This window comes from Pyrgilauda ruficollis, unplaced genomic scaffold, assembly GCF_017590135.1.
Source record: "Pyrgilauda ruficollis isolate IOZ18807 unplaced genomic scaffold, ASM1759013v1 scaffold56, whole genome shotgun sequence".
NCBI lineage: Eukaryota > Metazoa > Chordata > Aves > Passeriformes > Passeridae > Pyrgilauda > Pyrgilauda ruficollis.
This window is the reverse complement of record NW_024527266.1, coordinates 907266-931126: the sequence shown is the minus strand read 5'-3', so window position 1 is coordinate 931126 and position 23861 is coordinate 907266. Positions and strand designations below refer to the sequence as shown.

Here is a 23861-nt window from a genome sequence, read left to right as displayed (position 1 = left end):
CCTAAGTGCAGGAGCCACAAAGGTTCTTTTTACATTTGGTAGCAAAAAGGCAGGGGAGACAGGGGGAAGTGGCCCTATTCATGTATATAAAATTCCAGATGGTGACTGTGTATGTGTAAGACTGGTATGTGTAAGCACTCTTCTGGAGCAGAGCACACTGCTGAACTCTTGTGGATCTTTGGAAGCAGCTTTTGCTATCACTCTTTGTGGGGAATATCTAGCTGGCACCACGGCAGGAAAACTGACCAAAAAAAGGTCTGATGCTGACAAGAAGTTAACAGGCAAATTGGTATGAACAGGCCAGAATAAAACATAGGCTAGGAAGAAGAAGACAATTTCTGAGAAGCAGAGGAGCGATGTTCTAGAACAGGCTTTCAGTGATCACGTTTACACAAGCAAGGCAAACTAAAATGAGTGTACTTAAGGACTAAAATGTTGGTGCTAAGGATGCAGTCACCACACTATACATATTTCAGATACTTTTTCCAGTCTAGTTTTTTGCTGGATACCTATTACTGATCATAAGAAACTAAGCATGGTAGCAGGGAAATTGGGACATTTACTTCAAAAGCATATCCTGATCTGAACTTGACCACTAGCAGATACACAGCCAGCAGAAGCAGTGTGGTCAACCCAAAGACCTGCATTACAGAGTTGGCAGTCAGAGCAGACAGGTCGGGGAGGGCAGGAAACAGCACCCATTGCAGGGGATTTGCATACCAACTTACCCAGCCTCTGGGGCTCTCACAGCTGAAAGGCCAAAACCATCATTTCTGGTAAGGCTGATGAAAGACAGGTGACCTCTAATATTAATCTCTTCTTCTGTATTAATAGTGAAATTACTTCAGGGTTTCTCATAACAGCTTCACCAAATGGCAACTGCATACTTCAAGTCAGATGTTTTCACCAACACTTACCAGTTTGGACTGAGCCATTTGCCCATGCCTCATTCTGTGCCACCTCCCCCATTCCTGGATGTCTTAGCACATGGATATTTTCCATGCAAACCTATCTTTTTATCCTAGCATTTGTCTGTGTGATGAAACACAAAGCATGAGTAACCAGCTTTGAATTCCCACCTTCTCCTGCTGAGAGTTCACTCTGTTTTCCCTTTCAGCAAATCGCAGTCCCTGACAAACAGCTTCAGCATATCTGAGTCATCTCAGCGAGGAAATGCCACTGAAGATGAAGCAAAGGCTGAGACCATCCGCAACCTGAGGAAATCATTTGCTAGCCTGTTTTCTGATTAATAGTCCTGCAGCTGGATCTGTGCTTTTGTCAGCCCTCACTCTACATTATGTCACACCTGATGTCATCCTGGAATACACTCAGTGAATCCAGCGATTTACAACACCTGGGTAAAGGGAATTTATAGAACTATAGTTGTTTTAATACAAAGAAAATATTCAAATAATGATCTGAAAAGTGACTGTATATAAGTGTCACTATTTCATTGGGTTTTGTGCATAATCAGAATCATATCTGTTCAAATGACTGAGTTGTAAAGCAAATTTTACTCTTGCCCCTGTGGAGTCAACACAGTTATGACAGTGCAAACTAGGTTTTATTTTAATTTGTACATAGTCAATACAATTGTTAACTTCCAATTACTGAATTCTTGTTAAGATCAAGCTTAAAAAAATTAGGCTTCTTTCAGAAACACACATGCAACGGCAGAGTCAAGAATAAGTGTCCATTGACTGACAAAGTGAGCATGCTTGAGCATCCAGTGAACTGTGGAATTTCATGACAGCAACTTCATAAAAGGTCACTTTTCAGAGCAAAACTACGTTCAAGATAAATACGGTACCAGGCATCAGTAAGCACCAAAGATCACACAAGCAGGTCAGCCAGATGGTCTGCTGCTTTATTCCAGATCATTCTGCTCATAGCAGATAAAACATCTGTTTCATGCCTTGCATTTATGTCCCCTGCACGTGATTCCCAAGGTCTGAGAGAAAAATGGCATGTTCTAACCCTGTAGCCTTAGTTCAAAAATAACCTAAGAAATGGGTCTTCCACACAAAAAACAACTTCTTCCCCTGCCCCTGAAAACACCAGAGTTCACACTCACAGTTCACACAAATTCCAGACAAAACCCAGCTAAACTCCAAGCACTTTGGTGACTTGGTCACATCTGGCTGTGTATGTCCCTCAGGAACACGCTTAATTAATAGCAGATCTGATGAAGTGCACATAGTTGTGTGCTGAGTGTTCCATAATACTGAATGGACAGAGAGATGGAGTGAAATCCTGTCTCCCGCCTTGAATTCCCACTGACTTTGCTGGGGTGAATGAATGTAAGGTGACAAACTTGCAGTAGAACTGGAAAATTATATTTCACAAAAAATATATTTCACAAATATGACCTGGGTCCTTCCTGAGACACCAAGCCACAGGAGGGCATGTATGGGATTGTCCCAAGCAGTAACAATCAGTATTAGTTCTCCCTGACCACTCCCAAGAATTATTCTTCCAGAGAAGACAGAGATGGATCTTTGCTGATGCGCTTTTCCTCTAATTCTGCAACACTGAAAGAAGCTGTGCACATATGCTAGAACATGACAAACCCACACAAGCTGTGTTCATGATTGAAAAAACTCATCCTAGGTAAATCCATGTATTTATAGCTATTTATACCAGCTGAGATCCTACCCCTTGCACCCTGGGAGGTCTCTTTGAAATACACCTAATGCAGGTGCCAGTCCTCATCCCACCTCCTTGACATGCAGCTTTGAGGCCAGACTTGGCTTTGTGCTTCCCTTGGCAACTTTACCGTGATGATACTTAGGAATGCCCACTGATGTCAGTAAGTCAAAAAAATATTTGAACCAATGGCCCAGATCGTTGCTGTCACTTAAACAAGGAGATCCCCAAAGCAGCAAAAGCAACAGCTGCATTAGCCATCTTGGATCTTATGATTCACTGGTGGGAATACAGCCAAACAAGGAAATCCTTCCTGCATAGCACCTGTAATGAACATCTAAATCCAGTGAAGTCATCTGGACCTTGTATGACCTACTGCTGAGCAGGCCTTTGCACATATAATGGCAAGCAACAGCATAGCTTTTCCAGATTGGAAGTCCCTCAAGAGACTCATCTGGATCCATGATTTATACCTCAAGTTGAGTATTACAGAACTACCTTATACTCTGATGGTTTGTCTTCTGTTTTGTTTTCCTCAGCTCTGTGCTGTCCTTCAGGATTTGATAAGCAGTTTACCATGTAGCATCATAAATATATGTCATCATGTGGAGAAAAAGAAAAAAAAAAAACAAACCAGTCCCTGCTGTTTTGTCTCCAGGAGCAATAAAAGAGTGAGAAATGACCTTAAGCAAGCAGCGTCCCTGCAAGAGAAGCAGATTAACAGGCTTCACTATAGGAAGAGGATGTTCTTCTGTAGCACTTCCCTCAGCATGGTTTATGTTTTTTCCTTCTGAATGGTCACTAGAGATGCAGAGACAGAAATGAAAGTTTACTGCAAGAATCCTCAATTGCTTTATCCCCTGAAACTCCATGATTCCCTCAACAATAGAATATATATAAAAAAGGAATGGTGACTAGTATGACATGGCCCCATAAATCGACAGCAGTTCATCACTGAAAGTGCAACAGCTGGGTAATTTGCTGAGGCTGCATTTGAACACAGCAGGGGTGTACTCTGACAGACCATAGGAACAGGGCCGCACGGTCAACTTTCATACCCAGTAGTGACTCAATCTCTTCATTTGCCTACAGTGCCCAGCTGTCACCTTTCAAGGACAAACAGAATTGCATCTCACCACCTAGCTTTAAGTTGCAACATCAAGTGCAAACAACAGGCACTCTCAGCTTAATTTAGTTAGTCCATAGTTCCCGAAAAAGCACCTTCAGTTCTATTCACAGAAGTGCTTTAGAACACTGAGTTGATTTCTAAAGCTAGAATGATGAAAATCTGTTGTGTCCTGTAACTGTCCCAACAGTACACTTCCCATCTACAGCTATGATGCTCACACACTAGATGTGGCTAGCTGGAGATTCACAAATGCAACATGCCATCTTCAAGTTATCACCTTTGATGCTGGCTTTCTACTCCAAAATCCCTACCCTCTACAAAAAGAGAAGAGGGAATACAAGGAGTATTCTTCTTTCATATGAATAGGAAACAAAGGTACACCCACAAGGCACTTAGGTACCTAAATATAACAGCAGGGGCAGTAAGAAAACAACAGAAAAACTGGTAAAGAGAAGCTACATTTAAATCACAAGGCACACATGTTCCACAGCACACCTTGGGATCTTTCTCACACAGATGTTAACACTGAGCACCTGGTCAAAGCTTCTTTTGTTCTATTTGCTTTAAGTTTCTTCACATGGATGCCAGGAAACATGAGTAGGTTTGTGTGTTTGGGTCCAGCCCAAGAAGTAGCTGGGATACAGCTACAATACTCAACCATACCCACCACCTGGAAAACTAGTTTACATTTTGCTGTTTAGCTACAAACTGAAGAACACCTTGACGTGCTTGTCATAGCTAGGTGTGGTATTTCAAGTGGAATGGAACACACATTCCCAGGCAAGCTACAGTCCAGCAGAACAGCAGTCCTGCTTAAAAATACCACTTGTAAATGCAGTGGTATTTTATAGTCTTCCACTAATCACAGGCAAGTACCTAAGATCTTATAACTTGCGTGTGGCTCAGTTCCTTCATCTGGTTGCCCTGAAGTTTCATGATTAAGATAAAACAATACACAGAAAAGCCAAGGATAATAGTTATTTCTAAGTGACTCAGCAGCACTCTTTACAGTGCTAGATACTGATGAATAGTACAGGTAAGGAATGCTCATCTTAAGGCATTTAATCTTTTGTGATTTCTCTTTTATCATTTGCAACAGCAACAATACACACACTTGACTTATGAGCTGGCAAATGAAAAAAGCAAGCAGCTAGTTTTCAAGTATTTCCTCTGTTTTGTCTTCTAATTTTATACTGTTGGTCCTGAGATACTTTATACCCTGTTTTATGAATAACAGGAACTCCACTTTAAGCAACTTTACAGTTCCAGCTAAGTCAGGTTTCTTAATATTTGGTTCCTAACATCTTTACTACAATGGGAGGGACAACAAAAAAAAAGGGAAGGAATATCTTCAGGTCACTTAGTGGTGTATGTGTAAAAGGGCTGAGTTCATTACTTAAAAACAAACATTTCAATGACAAAATCCAGGATAAACTGAACCTCTGGCATCAGCCTGGCAGAAGTATGACTTCATGGTTGTCTTCATGGCAAAGAGGGCCCGATTCCACAGCAGCACACGGCTTACCAGCAGGGCAAACCATGTGACTGCCATCAAGGCATTGGCAATGTGAGCACCAATGGCACCACAAAATTAACTTCACATGCATTATGTGATCACTGTTCCCAGAAATAGCTTGGAAAAAAAGGAAAAAGGTAAGTTATGAATTATTTTATCAGTTAAAGCTCTGTAACCTTATCTGAGTATTATTTATGGATTGCTGAAGCACCTCAAGGACAAAATGGTGCGAGACCAATACAGTGTAGATTTACCTTTTCCTTTTTATAGTCAGTGGAATATAAAGAATTGCTGCAAACTCTAAGAGATCTGACTATACATTTCACTGGCGAAAATGCTTTTGGAACAAGGCAATTCAACTACTGAAGGAAAAAGTTAAAAGTTAAGGCTAATCTTGGTAGGGAAGAAAAACTATCTCTGTGAAGAAGAAAAGGAAGAAAGAAGCAATACAACTTTCGACAGCAAAATAAAGTATTATATTTTACTTGCACTGGCAAAACTCCCTGGCCTTACTAATGTCAGCTGATTTTATACAAAACGAGAAGATGAACCACTGAAATCTCACCTGAAAAAGCACATAAGAATTACTGATTAAATAGCTTGTATTTAACAGGAAATGTCATTCCATTCCCACAGCTGGAATTTCAAAAAAGTTTTAGAAAATAATATCAGTTGTCACAACAGTCATTAGTACCATTCACATTTATAGAAACACTGAGATCAATCATCTTAAAAAATACGTAAGAAATTAAAAGTTCTAGCAAAGTTCAGTCATTCCAGTCTTCCTTTAACTGAGCTCCAGCATCAGTTTGCACATCTCATCAGGAAACTTTAACAGTGGTCTTGTTAGCTGCTCATTAGTTAGTAAGACAACACTTGAAAGGTGCTCATAACATGCTATGACACATTTCTTTTTGGCAAGATATCATCTGATACTTCAGCAACAGAACTAAGTGGAATTTACTGAAGTCAGAATTCATTCTGCTTCTCATGTTGTTGTGATTCCATTCCCACTGTAACCAGGTCAGCCTTTAAGTATGTCAGATAGGGAGAACAGATGCATTTTTGCACCACTTTTAGTTCAAACACAGTAAATTCAGTCACATACTACAGATCCTTATTTGTAAAGTGAAGGACAAAGTCAAAAGTTTTGCTGCTGATTCTTTGTAAAGTTGCTCTGCTTCTGCTTAGACTTCTGAGTTGCACTGCGGCATGACTTTACTCAATTGTTTGTAAAATGAATTAATCTGTGTTCGAATATTTCCATTGTAAAGAAAATCCCTTTGCTGTATTCTTTGTGCATTAAGTAACAATACAAAAACGCTTTTTACCTAATAAAATATTAAAGGAAAAAGGAAACAACACCTTTAAAAATTTCCATGAACACATATCCACCATAACAGCGGCAGTATCCTGTTCTATATGGTAACATTTTTGTTACTAAAGATTATTAATTAGCTGGGTAGATTTTAAACAAAACCTTTCATCCTGGCAACGGAGTAAAACTCTTCAAATAAGACAGACAAGTAGAGGGTTTGTATTTAAAGTGCTCTTTATCTGATGCAGTAAGGATTTGGCCGGTATTGTGGTCTCTAAGTAGCACTTCACAGACGATTAAGGGCAAGGAGGGGGGGCAGCAGAACAAACTGCTCTAAGTTGTAGCTCTTTGAGGAACAGACCTTAAGTGCCAGGTGATACAGCACTACCAGAGCACAAAACAAACCCAGCCTCTGCGGTTGGGACATCACCATGCACACATGTTCTTGACACAATCTGAAGGCAGATGTTAGTGCCTGGGATTTGCAATCTCCTACAGTTAGAAAGCAAGCTCAGCAACTATAGAACTCCCTGCAGGAAAAAGCAAAATCAAATGAATGCACGGCGAATGTCCATGGGGCGGCCCCGGCTGGGTCGAGGTGGAAACCTGTCACTGGGACCAACTCGTCCTGGAAGCGTAGGGTTTGCTCCAGGCAGGGAGCCAATGGGGTCAAAATGTGGTCTGAATGGAGGAAACTGACCTGGTGCTTCCCCCTGGCCAGGAATGAGTGAGTTAATTGGGTCTCCAACATATGGAAGTGTTGGTCTCTCATCATATTCTCCCCCAATGATCATTGGGGGATAGATTGGATTTGATGGGAATGGGTTGGATGGAAAGGGATTAAGATAGAATGGGTCGGGATGAAAGGGGATTGGATGAGGTATAGGGGGCAGAAGCATCATGTGCCTCCATCTCAGGGCTTCCTTCTTCTGTTTCAACTTTTTCTTGTATAGCTGCAGACAGAAAAAAAAAAAAAAAAAAAAGAACATTTTAAAGCTCTCTAAGTGTTCCAGCTTCAGCAACTGCACTCAGTTTTACAGCACTTCTCAAAAAAGTGCTCCTCACCAGTCTGAAAACTCAGAGCAGCAATTCCCCTGCCCACCAAAGACCAGGCACAGCACCCTTGGAAGATCTCTAACCCCCATGGAGCACACACCACGTAATTTGTTGATGTTCCTTTCCGCTAGTCTGACCAACATCAACATGCATACATAGAACACCATGCTTTTAAGCTAAACTTTAACTCAAAGTTACTGCCTCCCAAAGTCTATACTTAATTCTCAAACTAAGATCTCAGAGTGATTATATAAAAAAGCCACCTACTTCTTTCCAGTCTGTGTCACGAGGCCTTGCAATAGGATCTACAAAGAGAAGCAAAGCATTAAGAAAAGAAACAGATCTTGTGCCACAGATACAGTGGCACAAGATGCAGTTTGTCAGAATTGAAAGAATAATCAAGATATGAAAAACACTTTTGGTCAATACATCTTTTTCTAAAGATAATGTAGCTTTAAAAATACAAAGCTCCAGGTCCATTTGACAGGTAATCTACTTGCACACCCAGTCCACGAAAAGCATCATCTCCAAATGTTATTAAAAAGAGAAATCCCAGAAACATTGTCTCTACCTCCGCCTTCTGACAGCACTTCCCTTAATTACCTTTGTTTCTTAACTCTCTTGTGAGAAATTGAAGGAGGAATGTATCTTCCCTCCACTTCTAATATCTGCAGTAGCTAATACAAAGGTAGCAAAGGAAACAGATGAAAACAAGGAAAGCCTGCACCACACAATGGGATGAACCATGTAGAGCATCAGTAACAGCTCAGAAGATTGCCAACCACTTTCCTTGGCAAAAAACTCTGCATCCACCTGAATCACACCTGACCAACTGTACTGATTAGTATCACACACAACTGCATTTACTCACAGTGTTTCAATATCATTATTGGTTACCTGAGGAGTCTCTTATCAAAACCTGTCAGAACTAACCCTCTGTTAACATGAGAATGTAATTAGAAAAAGATGTGCCTAACATTACCTCGGAAATCCCGCAGATACATAAACCTCCAGAGAAGCTGGTCGTTGGAAGCTGTGTAGAGATCACGGCAAACAGCGGAGAGAGAGATGAGGGAACGGACATCCAGAAGTCTGAAAATCCGAAGCTTGAGCTCAAGAGGAAGGACTACTAACCCAAACACATCTGGCAAGTTCAAAGCTACAGAAAGGAGAAAGAAAGTTCAGAAAAAATACAGTAAACTCAACACCACTTAGGTAGTGCTTCTATCACCAAAGACCCTTAAAAAAAGAAAGAACATTATAATCTTTCCCTTACATCCTCTCTCTTTGATGCCTGAGTTACACCACTTTCCTGAGCAACTACTGTAATGTGACTCCTTGCAAAACAGATGTCTTGCAACTCTAACTACCTATTAAGAGGTGCACAAAATAGGGCAAATGACACTTTATACCAAGCACTACACTAAGAAACATTCCACACCAAATTATGCTTATAGAATAATAAAGAAATATTAAGAAATGCTTAAGAAATAAGTAAAGGAGAAAAAAGACTTGCCCAATTTCATGACCCTGCAAAAAACACAAATATAGAGCACATGCTTCACATAAAATCTTCATGCACTGAAGTCTAGAGGGAATTCCATTGTCTTCAGAATACAAAGCCGAGACCTTTTATGGCAGTAAGTATGCAGAGAAAGCCTGGTTTCCTACTGCTTCACAAACACCAGCCTGGGTTACTTCCTTCTACCCTTTCCAAGCCCTCAATGACCAGTTCCTAACAAGATAATTCCTGAGGTCAGACTTCCAAACATGATGCTAAATAAATGTTTCTCTTTTGACACAGAAATAGATCAAAACTACCGAACTATTGCTACAAAATTATTGTGGTATGATTTCCTCATCACTATGCATGGAAAACAGCCACTCTGAAGTGAGACTAGAGCAATCAAAAATTAAAACCAGAATTATATTAACGTTTTCTGAGTTACAAAGGTCAATAGGATTTCTTTAGCATGTATATTTTACTTTATGCTTACTGTTTATATGTCTATCACTGAACAGCAGTTTCTAACACTCTTCCTTCCAGGCTCTAGATTGACTCCCTTCCTTCCATCCTCAAAAATTACCATCTTTAATTGTAAATATTTTCTCTCACCTTGTCGGGCAGCAGCCAGGAGAGAGTAAACCAGCTGGTCTTTAAAGAGACGGGACAATTTCTGAAGGTCTTTGTAAACACCTGCAACCTTCTCTATCAAAGAAGAGAGGGAAAAAGCTTAACTTCAAGAGGTTATAATGCAACAATTATATAAGAATTACAGTTTTCTTATTAGCGCAACTTTAATCTGCTTGTGATCTTGATAAGAGCAGAGTGCAGCTAGAGTGCAATTATACTGCAACAAGTCAGTCATTGAAAAACTAGAAACCATGACTGAGCTAAGCTTTCCCTTCAGCCTTAGAAGAGACAGACTTGAGTTCTCTAGAAAAAAACTGACTTCTCAAGCCGTCAGAGCTTCCTTCGTCAGATTTCAAAGCTCCTGCCTAACACAGATCTATGTTCTAAGAGCCTGCAACCTTCATTTCTCTGACAAAAGTATTCTTCCATTCTGTTCTCTGAAGAAAAAGGAGCAAGAAGACTTTAGTGTTATACTGGACACATTTCAGCACTCAGTTCTTCTACAACCCTTCAACTGGACTTGTATATTGAGGGCTACACAGAACATAAGAAATTGAGTCAGCCTGGACTGCCAGTAAAGCAACTCATATTCTCCAGAGAATTTAAGGATGGTCAGGTCTGTGCTCAGAAGGATCTGCATGGATCTGCCCTTCTCTCCTCCCTCAACTTAATTTTCACTCTCATTTTGGCACTCTGGAGAAATTTATGTGGTCAGCGCATGTTTTCTGACAAAAAGAATTTAACAACTACAGTACCACAAGAAGAGTGTAGGCACCACCAGCCTCTGAAGCCCTGAGCTGCCAGGGATATCACTCAGCACTGCTGTCCCAGAGATTCACACATATGGCTAGGACCTCATAAATAACAGGCACATGGGCCAAAGGATAAACTGAGCTTTGCAAGGCTCTTTCCTTACATTGTTAATCCAAGAAATACAATTTGTTCTAACAACAAAGTGTGAGTAAATGGCTACACTCTAAAATCCTTTTACCATGAAGTTATGACCAACCTAAATGGTAACAACACTTTTATTCTTTTTTGCTATTCTGTACTTATTTGGTATTCTACTAAAGCATATTCTTCCCCACTGTGTCCCTTCTTTACTTTTAAGTTTACTACTACGAGATCATAGCTCAGGCATACCTGGGTCCTGAAAGCAAACAAAGGATGATGGCAACAGTTGGATTCTCTTAACGCTTCTAATCTCTTCGTTGATTTTTAATGTTGCTACAAATAAAAGAAAGACAGACATTTCAAAATTTAAAACACAGAGAGACAACAAAGACCACTTCAATACTTAAGTAATACATAGTCTGGAAGTTTTAAGTCTTGCAAAAAACATAAAAGAAGCCAAAACATTGTAGCTGAAGCAAATCTACTTCCTTCATGTCTGGCAATGTGTACCAAAATTCCTATGAAATGAGACAACAAACATATTTCTACAATATTACAATGAAAAGGCCAGCAGAAACTCTTAAGGATTAATCTCTTACAACAAGAGGGAAAAAACAGTCAACACAGAGACTGGAAAAGAGTATTCAGCATCAGGAAGTGGCATCTTCTGCATTTCAGCAACCCAAGTAATAAAAGTGCAGTTCAAAACACACAAAAGCACACTTAAGTTTTCTCTTCCTAAACAATGGTGATACTTAGGAATGTGCATCCAGGATGAAGACTTGACTGACTTACCGTTAATAGCAATAAGATCTCCCAGAGGCACACAGGTCAAACCAGCAGAACCTTCTCCACAAAGGGGATGTGTGTACTGTAGCTTATAAACACCATTCCCTCTCCATTTCTCTGGCATTGAGACTGCCTTGGCTCCTATCCCCTACAAATGTTAAGGGGTAACAAACACACTGTCATACTTTTGCAATGTACCAATGCTGAGGGGTGAGAAAAGGATCAGAAGTTAGGAAATGGCAGAATAATGCTTGCAATTCAACTCTTAGATCAGTTCTAATGACACAGTGATTATGAATATGTATGATTATTCACATTTTCCCCAAAACTAACAGCAAATCTAAGTGAAGTTCAGTAATTTTTGTCCTGATAGGAACAGACATTGAGTGAGCACTCATACCTCTTTCTTTGAGACACATAATTCATTCTGTCATCCATTCCAGCATTCTGACAACTCCTGAACATAATTAATTTGCTGCTCAAAAAAAAAAAAAAAACCTACTGCACTTTTTCTGTGAACTTACAGTATTTGACAGGGCTTTAAGAATGATAGTTTAAAGTTAATTAGAAAACCTGACTCAACTAACAGGCTTGCTTTCAATTTCAGTATGAAACAGCTCAGATGGATTATCAGAGTGGGATACAATATAACCATAAGCAGGTTCCTTCTTTCCTCTTAAATCTACACAGCATTCATCTTCCCTACCTCCAAGTCTGCTCATTGCCATAAACTTTATTCCTAGTGGCAAATGTATTCTTTACATAGTATTTCAAATTATGGTGATGCAATGAACTTAGCAGATTTATTAAATTGGTATTGGTCAACCAGACACCCACATGTGCTTAGTCAGCCTCACTGCAAGAAAAAGGATGAGAATTTAAACACCTTACTGAGACCAAATCTTTTTCTCCATGTTCAGCCATTATTAGTAAACATAAAATGCAAATGTAAAGGGGAAAAGTGAATCCATACATTGCACAGATGTACTGCTATAGGTGCTTGAGTATGACACCTCTACAGATTAGTAAAACCAAAGCCAAACTTGACAATAAGTTGAATATGGAGTTAGACACTTTTTTGGCAGACCTAGACCCATTAAGCACCACTTGACAGAATATCCTTGAGATGACACTGACACTTAAGGCTGTATTTTGGGGAAGAGCTACGATCTAAGCACATTTTCACATGCTCTATAGTAGAAGGCAGAAGCAGGAGGTTCAGCTGGGTCCCAGTGAGGCTGAGGACCAACAGAAACACAAGGACAGGCCTCTTCAACCACACCTAAAAGCTGCTCCAGTCTTCAGCCTGAAAACTTTCTGGGAATTTTGAGAAGCTGATCCTTCAGCAGCCCCTACAGCCTAATGACATATAGAAAGGCAGAAGCAGATCCTCAGATGCAGCTTGTATATTCCACAGCTTCCCCACACTGACCCAGAAACTTCTGTTTGGTGCTGCACCTACCTACCTGAGGTACATAGCCTGTCTCCATCATGAGAAGATGAACCAGAACGATCAAGGCATCAGTGGCACTGGTACACTCAGCAGACAGGTAGAGCATCTCTAAGGAATGGGGTGTTTCACCATCAGCAGCTTCGCTGCACAGCATGGGTTCGGAGGGATAGGAACCTGTACCTTCTTCCAGGTCAGCATCTTCTGGAACTAGTCCAGAAGGAAATTCTAGGCTGGATCCTGCCTTCAGGGGAAAGCAAAGCATGTATTTGTTCAGAATATTACACCTCTATATACATCAACACTATACAGCTGCTTATTCCAGCCTGATTCCCCATACAAGTTGTATGGATTCATTATACCTCCATTTTCTAGCATTCCAGATGGAGACTGGGATTATATGTGTAGTCTTTGTGGTTTTTAATCGTTATAATGCAAACCCTTCATGAAAAGGTCTGTCATTTTGTTGCATATACTAACTGAAGGCAAAGTGATCATAATATACAAAACCTTCATCAGAATTTTTGCAACATACACAGGAATAATTTAATCACTACAGTATCACCATTTATTTGAATTTAGCCAATATGCATGGAAAGTAACCAAAATGGCAACTTGGGCTGCCAACAAACACAACAGGCCTAAACAGCAGAGGAGGAAAAAAAAACAAATCAATCAATGGAGTGCACCTGCTGCCACTTGAGGAGGACTGTGGCTTCATTGTAGCTTCCTTTCTTCTAATCATGGCATGTTATTAATTAACTGACAAAACTACACACAGACACATTATTAAAAAAAAAACCATAGAATGAAAACTGTAAGCTAATTTACCTAAGGTAAGGGTCAGGAAAGGGGGAAAAGATAAGAGCCTGTCTTCGACACTGCCTGTTGTATCTGCCCCAATCGAAAATCGGTTCCTCAAGAAGACAGCACTGAGACAGCCAAGAAACACAATCCCTACTTCCTTAAGTACATGTTCCAGCAAACATTCCTGTAAACCTCAAACACTTTGGTTCTCTTCTGTGCCACAGTAATATACAATGACCAGAGACAAATTTCCATTCAAACAACTGAGCATGTATCAGACAAGTATAAGGAGCCAAATATTCCCAAGAAATTCACTCCTATATAGTACAGCAACTGACAACAGGACACCTTCCTTTTTGCCTTGTGCCTTACAGGAAAATTCCCATGTACTTACCCTCTCATCACTCTCTTGAAATTCCACCTGAGCCTTCTCATTGTTAGACTGTTCATTCTGCCCTTCTCTTGGACTGTTGGCCTGACTGTAGCTGGGGGTCAAGGTGGATGGCTCATGACCATTCTGAAGTGGGGCAGGAGTAGCAGGAGGAGGAGGTAGGCTGGGCTGTCCATCTGGCTCTTCTAGTAACAAGCATATCAAATCACCAGAAACAATCCCATATGAAGTTAAGGTCTTCTGATCCTCTGTGAGAGCATCTTTTCTGTTCAATGTTATTGAAAACGTGGTATCAGAACTGCAAAATAATTTTAAAAAACAGTAAGGAAACATGGTTGGCTACACCTGGATAGCCACACACTGGACATGGCAATTGGTGCTACGGTTTAGGTGGCCTCGTGGTGATTGGTCAAAGAGGGGACTTGATGATCTTGTCCAACCCCAATGATTCTATGATTCTAAAATTAGAAATGCATACTGCATATTACAATAGTATTGTGCCACAGGGCTGAATCCATTATTAATTACTCATATGTTAAAGAAATAGTGAGGGGAAAAAAGATTATATGAAATTATTTCTCCCATGTTTCTTGCCGTGTACATTTTTAAGTTGCTGTAGCTGCTTGGTAAATAAAATTTCCTTTACAGAAATTGGTCATAAAACAGCTGTGAAGGAAAGCAAATAAGTGTCCCTCAAAATAGAAGATATCACAGCTAGGAAAACAAGACCTAAATAAACTACTGTCTCGGATTATTTAAAAATAAATAGTGTTGAAGACTCAACCAACTTGCTTTCTCACCAAGCTAAACATTAATTTCAATGATCAGCAGGTGTCCTATAGAATGCTAGCTGCAAATGAGGGTAATAAGACACTTCAGGCCAAAAAAACCCAGAAATTAAACTGGTTAGCAGGGAAGCAGCTATAAAATGCACCCACTGCGGCAAGCCAAGCAGTAACTTCAGATTCCTCTTGCCCACGCTGCTGTGTGAATCACCAGTGAAACACCAGCACGCCGGACCTCATTCAAGTTTGTGACACAAACCCTTCAGCCAGCATGAGAAAACGCTCCCCTTTTACAGGCGATTCATTTTCCTACGGAGGATGTCGTGAGTTCTTCACAGATAAAATGTTTATGAAACTTCAACCGAGATTCTCCAGGAAGCCTGAGAGAAGTGTACAACTGAGACCCCGCAGCATTCTGTAACTTCAGTGCCGGCCAGAAATCTCAGTCAGCTCTGACCGCGCTGCCACCTGCGCTTCGCAGCTGAGCGCTCCCCAAGTTTTGTTTGCCCGCTCCGCAGCGCCCAGCCGGGCAGCAGCCCGCGTCCCAGGCCCCGCAGGAGCCCGGCCGGCCGAGGGCCGGGCACAGCGGCCGGCCCGGCCGCTCTCACTGCCCGGGGCGCTCCGGGCACAGCGGCCGGCCCGGCCGCTCTCACTCCTCGGGGGCGCTCCGGGCACAGCGGCCGGCCCGGCCGCTCTCACTCCCCGGGGGCGCTCCGGGCACAGCGGCCGGCCCGGCCGCTCTCACTCCCCGGGGGCGCTCGGGGCCCGGGCGGTGCCGCCGCAGCGCCGCGCCCGCCCCACAGGGGGCAGCACCGCGCCCGGGCCCTGGGGCAGATCCCTCCCCCTGCACCGCATGGTACGGCCCCACCGGCCCGGGCCGCGCACGGGCGGCATCGCCTCCCCCTCCCCCCCCCGGAACCCCTCGCGATGGTTCGCTCCGCTCGCTACCTGTACCCCCAGGCGGGCAGCAGGGCCAGGCGCAGCTGCGCGCGCAGCTCCCCCAGCGTTGGCTCCGCCCCCTGCACCTCCAGGGCCGCCGTTCGCTTCTGCAGCCGTACGCGGAGCTTCATGGCGGCGGCAGCGGGACGGAGGGGTCTCCGCACCCACCTCACGCCCCGAGCGGCCCCCGCCGGGCAGCGGCGGCGGGGAAGGTGGCGACGGGGCGCGGGCGCAAGGGCTGCCGGGCCGGGCCGTTGTTTTGGTTGTCGCGGAACCGCCTCAGCCCGGCCCCGGCCCCGCCTCCGGGGCTCGCGGCACGCCCCCGATCGCTGTCTCTGCGTGCCGCGCTGTGGCCCGGTGACGATCGATGATTGGGCGCTCGGGGAGGAGCCGCCCTGCGCCCGCCCCCACGGGCGGTGCGGGAGCCGCCATTGCTGCGTGTGCGGCCCGGCGGTGCCCCCGCGCCTCACGTCTGCTCCCTTCCTCCTTAGCTTCCTACCCTGCCAGGGATAAGCCACTGGCGGGAGTAATTTCTGCGCCCGGGCTGCCTCACGCCGCGTGGCGAGGGTGGTTGGGCGGCTGCCCTCTTCCTTGTCAGTGTCACATCGGGCCAGGTGGTGTTTCTGTAGCCAGAACTACAAGGGAGAGCCTGGCTGGGTGTTAGACTGTGGGCGAGGGTGGAAATGCGCAAAGGGGAGGGCTGAAGGAGGATGCTGCCCCCGAGAGTGTTTAGTTTTATGAAGGAACATGTTTTTTTCTAGACCAGACTGCTTAGTTGTCACCTCAGAGGTAGTGCTGCAACACTGCAACACCTGTGAGCACATAATCTCGACAAAAACGTGAAGTGATACAAACTGAAGTTTACTGGCTTTTGTTCTCCTTCACTTCTCATACTTGGAAAAAAAGCCCTTCCTCACATCTTTTATCAGGAAGTGCACACTTGGCAGGAGTATAATGTTGACTGGGGGTGTAATGTAAAAAGCAATTTTTTTTAAGTTTTCACTTCATTTAATGAATTCCGTAGAATTTTCAAAAGCAGTAAATTCAGAGGTAGCTTAGAACAATGGATGTTCTCAGATCATCTTGGTTTTCCTTCTAACAATAAAACTGCTTGCATCACATTTCTCCATACGAAGAATAACACAAGAAAACTGGGGTTCTTTGTAGGAATGTAATACTAAAATAATAAGTGAAATCACCAGACTTAGCTTACACAGCTACCACCAAGTACAACTGCTTATTAGGGCCCTAATCACATTGTTTAACCCTGTAGGAACAGCCCTGCTATCTTCTTCCAGCAGGTAGGGGCCCAATAGGAAAAGGGAGACTTGAAACTTCAAAAAACTATTCTGGGCTGCAGGTGAAATCTCCTTAATGCATCTGAACACGGCCATATCTGTCGCATCCAATTCCTTTTAAGAGTTGGCTGTCAGAGATGTCTCAAACTGGCAGCCATCCTGTGGCTTCAACATGCCAATGAATTCCTCACTGGAAAGGAGAGGCTTGTACTGGAGGTGATGAAAGGAAAGAGGCTGCTGAGCTGGAACGCCACTCGCTGGACCAGGGAAGAGCTGATGCTCATTACAGTCAGCTTGGTGTAACTCACCAGCTCTTCCACGACAAGAAGGGATTTCCTGAGAAGCTGCACCCTTTACCACTGCCCATTTTGAAGGAGTCCTTACACAGTCATCATCAAATGGGGACACATCCTGAATAAACCCAGAAGAGTGGGTTGCTGCCGCAGAGGGGAATGAGAGTGGAACTGGCAGAGAAGTAGAAAGGAGAACACATGAGGAGCACTGTGCCTTTCAGAAATTCTTTGCCTTCTCTTGAAGAGGGTTGAATCCAAAGTGTGTCATGCTGCTGCCTCAACATCATTACCATTTTCCTTTGGCCGTGAATGTCCTACTCTGTGTCATTCTTCAGGGTTATCCCTGCTGCAGCCACCTCCTGTTATGGGCACTGGCTCTATGGCATCTCAGTCTGTGCTCTTTTGGAAGGGTGGAGGAGGCTTCCCTAGTGTGAGGAATGTCCACGGCTGCAGACGTGGTGCTAACAGCAGAACCGCCTTTCCTGTGGCTTGCACAAGCTGAAGCCATTATGTGACATGAAGGGGTTCAGTTTCTCAGGAGCTGACTATAGTCATTGTTAGGTAACCAGCTAGACCAAGTTACCAGTGAGGTTTTTTGCTGACATTCTGTGATTTTTTCCTTTGAACTTCATGAGTCATGCTATAATATAAGGTTTAGACACATTTTCCACTCAATGTAAAGTTTAGACACATTTTCCACACAGCAGGAAAGCCTCCTAGGAAACAATTAGGATGAAAGGCTAAAATGTTTTCCTCAGCTTTCAAGTCTGGCAAATTTCAAATTTTGGTGACTCAACACCACCATTATTTTTTCCTTCACGCATCATTTGAGAAGAAGAGGTTGTTATTTGTTGAGTTACAAGTTTTCTCCACCATTTTAATTTTGTCTCAGTCTGCAGGCAGGAGACTTTTGATGGCCATATATGAAGCTGACCTATGGCTGGGAAGGGCAACTTGTCAAAATACTACAGGAAACCTGTGTGCTTAGAGGCTTGAAAGAATGGTTGTGTACAGAGGAATTTTGACTTTCAGCATAGTTCACTCTTATCAGAAAGAGTGAATTATTTTTAAGTCTCGTTCATTAAGATAATACACTGTATGGTGACAAAAGAAAGCTCTTTGTCAGTAGCTGGGAATGGTTGTTGAAGACTGTGGTTTCTCTACTCAAAGTACTTTATTGAGGATGTTTCTTTTCCTCATAGTAAGTGTGAAACACAGGCAACAGAACCTGTTTCACCAAAGCTGTAAAACCCTACTGATAGCCCTTGTGCATGCTCTTGAGTAATTTGAAATTTAAAGCTGTAGTCCCATGGCAGAGGAGAACTATAAAATGTAAAGGTCTCTTTGGTTCAGTTACATACCTCATGGAAATTTTTTTCCTGAAAGATGAGTGTGGTAATAAAGCTGTGAGCCAGTGGACCTTTTCTGTTATTTCTCTTCATGTATTTGCCACTACAAATAATGTATTTTATAATATGTATAAATAAATATGTTTGTGTATATATTAATTTACAATGCTCATATTTTGAATGACAAGAGTCACACTGAAAGATGTGATAAAGTGTGGAATGAGAAGGAGATGGGTATGAAGGCTGGAGTATCATTGGGAGATGAAGTGCCAAAGTCTGAAGTGTGCCAGTGGAGGAGATTCAAATGAAAGCCAGTGGAGGCAACCTCCTAAATTCTTGCAGCTTGCTGGTGGTCAGCTTTACTGCTAGAAGGTATTGTAGAGCGCTTTATGCTATATAATGCTCTATACAGTGAGTGGAACTCTGCATTACACCATCTCAGGTTGGCTGTCTACAGATTACTCTTAAACAGTGTCTGAGTTTGCTCATGTGGCTTTATCTTCTCTGTTTCTGATTAAAATCTTGATTGTATGGACCAAAAGACCACCAGTTTTCCCGGAGTTTGCCAGATTGCTTCAGACACTTTTAGTGTTTTTTCTTGTATCTCCATATTTTTAACAGTATCAAATTGCTGGGAGTTGTGCAAAAGTATTTGAAGTGGCGCACTAAAGTCAGAATTTGGTATCTTTTCATTAGCACACTAAAATCACATTTCTCTGGGTGGTAAAAAGAGGCTCATTTTTTTCTTAGGGAGATCATTGCGTCTACCTGTTGGGAATATGGCAGGATTGCAATTTGTGTGAACCCAGGGAAGAGGCTGCCTAGGCTAAGAGTGCCTCATGCTACTGTCAGCCCGAAAGGAAGGGAATGGTTATACAAGAGGCTGGTGAGTGAGCCAGACTATGGGCAGAAAAGCAGAGAAGAAAGCTTAGAACAGACCTGTGCAAATGATGGACTCAAGTCTGAATCTGGGCAGACAAATAATGCCTGCTGCATTCTTGTTCAGTGTCTCAGTGTTTCTTACTCTTTCCCTGTCTGTTGGGAACCACCCCTGAGTTCTTAACTGTGAGGGCAGCATGCAGGGCAGAGCCAGAACAAGGACGCTGATTTTTGTTTTGCTAAATGGACTTTGGTAAAGATGAGCCTCATAGTCCTGGCTCAGGTGCTGGGATAGGGCAGTTACAGAGCTCAGCAACATTGACTCAATGGATCCAAACAGTGACAATGGTTTTTTCCATCAGGTCATCAGACAACTGCCTCCCAACATAGTTGTCCATTGTTAACATATTCTGTGTAGGCATTGCAGCTATGCTATTTATTTTGCAGCCTGGCATAGATGAATAGTTCTCTGGCAACCCTGCTCCAAGGCCTTGAAAGCGTTTATGAAGGGCATCAGTAGTAAAGCCACACTTAGGAAAAGCTGTTGTAACACAAAGCTTTTGCAAAGCTACTGAAAAACTGGGGAGTGTCCCAGACATACTCACAGACACAACCTGTGGGGTAGGGGTGGCCATTTCCTCCTGTGGTTTCTGTTTGAAGATTTCACTGAGTAAGATCGATTGGCTGCCTCATGAGCTGGGAAGTGGATAGCATTACTTTCTACACAGAATGCAGGAAACCATGAACAGGAGCTTACTTAATGGAGTTTTACTTTTTCTGTGGGTATTCCCAGTAGCTGGGAAGAGGGTTCATCTGCCTTTATGTAATTTAGCAAACTCCTGTGTCATTTGCTGTTTTCTTTAAGCATTCCTACCAATATATCTCTTCCATCAATACTTCATATTTCTTTTCCCTCGAGAGGCAATCTTCTATATGGAGTATCAGTGTGTAGAAAGGGTTAAAACCCTGGGGCTGTTCCTTTTTGATTTGACATTGTTGAGTGAGCTGCAGAAACCGTATCAGTTCTTGAGTATGCTGCAGAGTAACTAGAAACAATGGAGCAAAGAAGAAACTGAAAAATCCAGTCCCAGTTCTGTGATAAGAGCAGAGATATTTGGGAAACTAAAGTGTTCTTTCTGGACTTCAGGTTAGGTAGATCTATATTTGCTATCGTGTTTGAGAACTGTTTGTCTTGTGTTTGTTAACTAGTGAGGTTTCTAAATGTTTGAAAGTGAAAGAAATTATTTTGTGGGTTGTAGACTGAAGAATTTTGTACAGGACCAAGGCAAGACAATTACAAAATTCCTTTTCAGATGTACTCTATTCTGAGGATGGTCAGTTTAAGACAGTGTGTTTTTATGGGTGTGTTAAACCTGTACAAGACAAGTATGGTGAGTTTTTCTACATCAGAAGCTTGCTGAGTTCTTAGGCAAATTTCATCTGTAATCTTTATTGTGATTTTTGTTAAAAGTTTTTGCAGACTGTTCACAAAGGAGAAACCAGACATGGTATCTACAGTCTGGTAAGTAGGATACTTCATTAGGGTGAGACAGGTACACAAACTGAAAGGAAGGAGTTTTAAATCTTTTTCTCTACTTCAAGTACTTGAACGTACTTAAGTCTTTGTGAAGACAAAAGAATTAAGAGAATTATTTACATACAGATATTGGTCTGTGCCTGCTCAGTTACTGAAGATAGAAATCAGAGCAATTTGTCTGACATCTATTGTCCTCAGCAGTGCAATTGGCAGCTCTCATTTAGACTGTCAGGCAGCTGACAAGTTCCTTCTGCTTAGCTCTGTCTGCCTCGGTCATCTGACTGACCTTGTACAATCAATCCTAGAGTCTGAGAGGGGCTTGGGAATGAAACCAAGAGTATCAGCTTTGGAGTCCAGAAGTACAGCTTGTTGGTGTGAGGAAGCAGTCTGAAATGATACTTCTTTTATTCCCATGGCAGTTTAATTTTTCTTTCAGCTTCTTGCCCAACATACATTTAAGATCCAAAGAAGAACTAATCAACTCCAAAGCACAGTAATGACCAAGACTGCTGTTTTCTGTTCCTCAGTGTGAATAAAATGCCATGAGAATGAGGTATCTTATCTGCATCAATGTTTCTAGCAATCCTGCTAGATAAATATCTAGTAAATATCCATGTCTTTAATAATAGAAAAATCTGTCTTCCTGGTTTTACATTGATTTTTAATTGACCTTTATTAATCAGGATTGAAAGTGGCATGTTTGCAGGAAAAGTTAGGACACTTTTTTGGAAAACATGTAGGGTATGTGACTTCAGGAGTCTGTTGTGCATAATACAGCATTGCTACCTTAAAGTATTTATTTTGAGTTGCTTAAAATAGAGAAAACCAAAACAGCAAGAACTAGAGATGGACAATTAAAGGGTACATTTTCAAAATTTGTCACAATGTGGATTATGTTCTCAAAATGTTTTTTTCCCTGAGACTACTTTTTCTTTCATAGTGTCCTGGGATAACTTTGTAAGGATTCCTCGAAGAACCAATATCAGGGCAATATTGATAATGCATTTTGTCTGTCTTATAGTGGGAAATCTACCAAAGACCAGGTTCTTTTGAGGTGCTAGGTAGAACATAGATTTGCAACCATTTATAATCTGACCTGATAATACTAAATTCAAACTAAATTAGAAGACTAACAAAGGGTGGTGGGGTGTGGGGTTTTTTGGTGGAGCAGAGGGTTTGTGCTTGTTTTAAGTGCATTTATGTGTTTTCTAGCAGATTATGGAAAAGATCGTCCAAGACAATATGATGCTGGTTAGAAATCCAGGAATGACTTCATAGACTCCAAATTACTGGGGAAACCAGCAAAACCTGTTGCTACTAATTAACTAGCATGGTTTTATATATAGGCAGGTGTCATGATCACAATCAGACATGTTAGAAAAGGATGTGCCACTCCCCTCTGTGGTAAGCCCATCATAAAGTTATTATGGGTCCCTAATAAACAATTTTGTAATGCAGCACTGGGAAGACTTGAAGTTGTCTTGAGAAACAGTGTTGTTATTTCTAGGAAATTGAGCTGTAGTTGTCATTGGTAGTGAAAATCAGGATCAATACAAGAATTTTGAACAAAGAAACCTTACTTTTGTAGTAGGGATGTGTCACAGAAAGAAACTATTTGCTTCAGCTTTTGTGAATCTGTGTTGTGTGGTTATGTCCCACCACACAGTGGCTCAGAGCCTGCTTTGCACTCAACCACACCACTGCATTCTCATGCCAGGAAACCCTTCTCTCTTCCTTTGCGATCACCATGTAATTCTCACATATGCTTTGAATTTACCCTTGCATTCCCTTCTCATGTAATCTCATTTAGTTAATCTCATGTAGCAGTGTCTGACCTACCTTATTGTATTAGACCAGCAGGTTGAGTTGAAAAACTTTGTAACTCTCAAAGCCAGTGTATCCTAGGAAGGCTCTGTAAAAAGAAGATGGTGTTACAGAGGAAGACAGACCTGCTCCTGTTTGACTGGGATTGCTTTGTCATGCTCACTCTGCAGGTAGTAGGACAGATGGTAAAATACAATAGCCAAGACATGGGTCTGGGGAAAGGGTAGGGTAGTGGAGCAGAACCATTCAGTCTCACCAGCAGCCTGCCAAAGTGATATCCAAGGAATCAGAAATCTGTGCCGGCTCCCACAATGATGACTTTGTGCAATAAAATCATTAACTAAAGTCCTCTTGCCTATCCATCCTTGTACAAATTTCATTAAGGGAAGTCATGGATACTGATTTTTTGCAACTCATGGTATGCATAAGTTATTAAAGCATCTGTATCAAACATGTTGTTAACAGAGCTGTGACAAAGGTGAGAAGATGCTAAAGACATGGTATTTTTTCCTGCTGTGTTATATGTCCTTGAAGCTTGAGTCTAATCCTGGCCTTAAAGTGAGGATTACTCAGAAGAGGCTGGACTATGTTATGTCTAACGTTGCCAGAAGTTAATTTATCATAAATACTCTATGTACAGAATATTGTTTCTTAATAGAGGTGCAATGAAGGAACAAGCTTCTTAAATACTGAAAGAGAATATATTCCTTTTGTCACCTTACACCAGGAACACACTTTGACTATTCCTTTATTTATTTCCTTTCTTTTGTGTACATCCCAGTGTGAATTTTTCCTTTATTGATTACTGCATTCTCCTACAGTCCAGT

General features: G+C 42.1%; 2 protein-coding genes across 3 annotated transcripts in view; one reads left to right on the top strand and one right to left on the bottom strand.

The window, feature by feature from the left end:
• Positions 1-6653, top strand: part of LOC121361160 (synapsin-3-like) — a 39100-nt gene extending 32447 nt beyond the window's left edge. Inside the window, exon 9 of the mRNA XM_041481585.1 lies at positions 1118-6653. Coding sequence (XP_041337519.1) covers positions 1118-1250 — 133 coding nt within the window. The 3' untranslated portion in view covers positions 1251-6653. The remainder of the gene's footprint in view (positions 1-1117) is intronic.
• On the bottom strand, positions 5749-16178 carry FBXO7 (F-box protein 7). 2 transcript variants are annotated; one of them, XM_041481583.1, is made up of 9 exons: positions 15864-16178; positions 14134-14428; positions 12949-13176; positions 11489-11630; positions 10943-11026; positions 9782-9874; positions 8648-8824; positions 7933-7970; positions 5749-7562 (listed from the first exon to the last, which is right to left on the bottom strand). In XM_041481583.1, the coding sequence occupies exons 1-9, from the start codon at positions 15983-15985 to the stop codon at positions 7158-7160; spliced, it is 1584 nt and encodes a 527-aa protein (XP_041337517.1). In that variant the 5' UTR covers positions 15986-16178; the 3' UTR covers positions 5749-7157. The 2 variants fall into 2 exon arrangements, with proteins under 2 accessions (XP_041337517.1, XP_041337518.1); XM_041481584.1 differs by lacking the exon at positions 15864-16178 and adding an exon at positions 15175-15395.
• Positions 16179-23861: the final 7683 nt, after the last annotated feature.

Coding starts and splice junctions, on each gene's coding strand:
- FBXO7 (XM_041481583.1), bottom strand. CDS start 15,985: ATGAAGCTCCGCGTACGGCTGCAGAAGCGAACGGCGGCCCTGGAGGTG. Junction 13,177..14,133: donor TTCAAGAGAGTGATGAGAGG/GTAAGTACATGG, acceptor TTTCCCCTGAAG/GCAGGATCCAGCCTAGAATT. Junction 9,875..10,942: donor TGTTTGCTTTCAGGACCCAG/GTATGCCTGAGC, acceptor CTTCTTTGATAG/AGAAGGTTGCAGGTGTTTAC.